Here is a 4,057-nt window from a genome sequence, read left to right as displayed (position 1 = left end):
TATATATATATATATATATATATATATAAATGTATACACTGACAAACATCACTTGATATATTTTTATCATAAGTTTCTCACAAAATGAAATAAGAGAGGATATATTAATAGTTAATATCTGCTACTATTATAAGCCAGATCACCCGCCGTACGCAAAATAAATAATTCAAAACATGTATCTAACCTTATAGTTTGCGTTTAGAGATAGGCAAATGAGAATTAATGTTTACTGCATTGGAGAGTAGCGTTGCAAACAATCATTTTTTCATATCTTCAACTCTAAACTAAAATTGAGAATGAATTGAAACACTATCCAATTAATATGTGAGCTAACAACAGCGTGGCCTAGCGCATGAGAAGCAAGAAAACCATCTATTAGGCTTGTGTGCCTGCGCTTGTGGCTCTTCTTGTGTTTGTGGTTGTGGTGCTCTGTTGTCACCCTTCTCCACACCAACCCTAACCGACTCTTCCTTCTTTCCGCTGTCGCTCACCAACCTGCACACATTCTCAACTACATTAACACACAATGCACATATATTTGTTCAGTGTAACGCAATTAAATTCTATTTAAGTGATTAATAAATTCCAATTGAGGTGGATGCATGCATTGTACATGTTGATGTGCATAAGTTTTTGCCATGTTGGGTTTAAATATAGTTTAGTGAGAATACATAAAACTACAAATCTTTGTGAAAGTGTGTACCAAAACTACAAAAATGATACAATATATCCATTTTATTTTTAATGTATTATTTTAAGTGTACACCCATATTCATATTGATAAAAGTTGGTTGGTTGTGTTAGACATTAAATTCCCCCATCTGATATAGAGAAATTTTCTCTCTATCTCTCTTCCCATTCTTCATGCCCTGCTAAGCGGAAACTCTCTCTGCCTCTCTTCATGTCCTAGCTAAGAATTATTCATGCAACATTCTATTTTAATTTACACCTTTCCACCCGAAATTTACAACATTCCACCTACAATTTTGAACTTTTCAATTGTACTCCCTCCACCCCACTTATAATGGCACACTTTCTTTTTTAAATTTATCTCATTTATGATGACACTTTCTAAAAATAATATGTAGTGCCTGCCCACTCTACACACATCAAATAAGTGGTTCCTACCCACTTTACACTCTTAATACCTTATTCTTAAGTTTCGTGCATGTTTCTTTTATGCCATTACAAGGGGGTGGATGGAGTATTTCTTAACTTTCTGATTGACCGGAATGTTTATAATTTCGAAAGGAAAAATTAAAGTTTAAATCATTTTTCAAAAAGCTTCTTTGGAGTTCGGACCACAAACTATATTTAACTCTGTTTATACCAAAATTTCATACACACACACACACACACACACACACACACACATATATATATATATATATTGTGATCTCTTACACTGGAAATGCAAACGACTTGTTGCTGGTGGCACTGACGTCAGAAATCCGAGGATTAAGCGAGGGGCTAACCGGAGGTTTGAAGGTAGCTGGAGGAGGGCACTCGCTAACATACGGGCTTCCGCCTTCTTTCTTTTCAGCTCGCGACGATGACTCGCCGGACTGCACGCTAGATTCTTCTTGCTCCATAACCGGAGGAAGGCTGTTCACCTCACTAGACTTGCCCCGTCGGTTGTTGTTGCTCCATTCGTCGAGGCGCGGCAGCTCGCCAGATTTGAGCTGTAGATTGTTGCTCGGATCGAAATCACCAGATTTGCCGTACATGATGGCGTAGTCGTTGGAAAAGCTGTTGTTTCCCATCTGAATGCTAAATAAGGAGTCGTTGGAGGTGAGGCTCCACTCTGTTCCTGATTTGTTTGAGAATACAGATGAAGGAATGCGCTTTGGATCGTAGCCCGCCATGGATGATGGTACTTGAGATTGTGGTTTTGCAGGAGAGCTTGAACTCGCTTCATCTCTCTCATTCTTCACAACTTCTGCACCTTCCATTTGCTCATCTACTTAATTAATGTTACTTATTCTTTAATTTGCTCACTTCTATAAATATACCAACACCAACACTGTTGCTGCACATTTTAAAAACGAAAAATGAGTGCTTAAACTAATGAATTTTGATGGGACATTAATTTATGATTTATAAACTTTGTATTTACGCCAAACCAACTTTCATCATATTTTAGTTTTGTATATAAAATAAAAATCATTTCTTCAAATACATGAACTTTCAAATGTTTAGATATTTCACACGTTTGTCAATTTTCCTCATATGGATGCTAAGGTGGACACTATGGCTTAAGCGAACGATGTATTTGGATGTCTACAAGATATTTGAAAGTTTTCAAATGAAACTATCATTTTGCAATCTTATTTGAAACATTAACTTGTGAATTGAAGAAGATATGACTTATTACCTTAAGCATGTTGACATCGCTAAAATGAAATGATGCATAATGCATTGGATTACACTTGCAAAGAAATTGACCCATCATGTTGCACAATGTAATCTCTTGTTCTTCAAGGGTAGAAACGACAAGTAATGATTTTTAATCGGTGTCTATGTGCGTTTTTCTAGTACTGTTATTTACCAGTAATACAATAACGCAAATTATATCACAAATCAATCACCAAGATGTTAAAATGCTCGACGAAACAGAAACAAACAAATAGCATATATGATATGAATGTCAGTCTTTATTTATTAAGCCAAGTAATTGAAGAAAGTTTCTAATTGAAACATCACCAAATTCTCAAACAAATTGTATTCTTTTACAGCGTCAGTTGCATGCAATAGCAATGAAAACGTTGAAATTAAGGAACATACCTAAATCAAGAAACTGCAAAACCACAAAAAATATTGAAGAAAAGCCACAAGGGAAATAACTGTATCAAGAAATCTTAAAATTTCCACAATGATTTAGAAAATGTGATGAAGTTATCTAGGTCAAGGATAGATCAGATAAATTGATTTTTTAGGGTTTATTAATTCTTGCAAGAAGAAAAAAACATTTGTCCAGATTAAGGAGGGTAAAGCGCCCACTTCGGACATTCTGAGAAACTTTCAGTTATAGCTAGCCAGCTGCATGGAAAATATACAGATGTAACAAGTTGCATTTAGTGACAGGGAAAATTTCATTCATTCATTTTATTTTTTAGAAATTCTGTTTATCATTCTCTTTGATTAGTCTGTGGTAGACAACTTAATTTATATATCCTCTTTAATTAGACACATTTTTTTTTTAATATTTTTTAGTTGTGTTTTAGGTACGAAATTAATAACTTATAGTCTTTTTCTTTAATTTTTTATATTCTACATATCAACATTGGAACTAGAAATTTAGTTTATTCCAAAAAAAACTTCTTCTTATAACATTCCACATAATTAACAATACCTTTTTGTCTAGGTTGAAATTTTCATATGTGTTTTTTATTACACTAACCTATCAAATTCTAGACCAGATTAATTATATTTTAAGATTAATTTTTCACACGAGGCAACACCGTATTGTAGCCAAAATCCTATAGTAATAGGTAATTTTATCCATAAGAATAAAAATATGAAAAAGTAGTTTTTAGTGTTAACATGACTTTAATACCCTTATTAAAAATAAAATCCTAAACTAAAAGCAATAAAAACAAAAACCTAAATTTGGGGATGAAACCCATTTACTTGCTTTCCACCACCCTTTTCACCAACATTCCTGACGATTTTCCAGTGATGATATTTCTGGCAACTCTTGAATCTTTAGGGATTTTTGGATTAGTTTTTGGTAATTTTTCGGCAAGAATATATTAACGGGGAAAATTTGTGTGTTATTATGATTATTGAGTTAGAATTTGCTATTTTGTTCTTGCTTGTAAGAAAAAAATACATGCATACAAAGAAATATCATTACACGAAAATTCAGAAGAATACATGAAAATTTCAAAGCTTACACGAGTTTTTAAGATTTTTTGTGTAAGCATGCATTTGTGTGTAACAGTGTAATTAATTTGAACTGTTACACACCTTATCGATAAATTTCGTGTAACAGTGCAATTTGAACTGTAACCATTCAAATTGCATCGTCACATATAAAAGCTTACATGAAAATTAT

General features: G+C 33.2%; 1 protein-coding gene across 2 annotated transcripts; it reads right to left on the bottom strand.

Moving 5' to 3' along the window:
* Positions 1-213: 213 nt before the first annotated feature.
* Positions 214-3,008, bottom strand: LOC130988724 (uncharacterized). Of its 2 annotated transcripts, none has more exons than XM_057912656.1 (3): positions 2,785-3,008; positions 1,405-2,029; positions 214-495 (listed from the first exon to the last, which is right to left on the bottom strand). In XM_057912656.1, exons 2-3 carry the CDS (start codon positions 1,950-1,952, stop codon positions 330-332), a joined length of 714 nt encoding a protein of 237 aa, XP_057768639.1. In that variant the 5' UTR covers positions 1,953-2,029; positions 2,785-3,008; the 3' UTR covers positions 214-329. The 2 variants fall into 2 exon arrangements, with proteins under 2 accessions (XP_057768639.1, XP_057768640.1); XM_057912657.1 differs by having other exon boundaries at positions 318-495; positions 1,476-2,029.
* Positions 3,009-4,057: the final 1,049 nt, after the last annotated feature.

This window comes from Salvia miltiorrhiza, chromosome 6 (assembly GCF_028751815.1).
Source record: "Salvia miltiorrhiza cultivar Shanhuang (shh) chromosome 6, IMPLAD_Smil_shh, whole genome shotgun sequence".
In the NCBI taxonomy this organism is placed as follows: Eukaryota; Viridiplantae; Streptophyta; class Magnoliopsida; order Lamiales; family Lamiaceae; genus Salvia; species Salvia miltiorrhiza.
The sequence above is the reverse complement of the archived record's forward strand: the minus strand, read 5'-3'. Positions and strand labels throughout refer to the sequence as shown.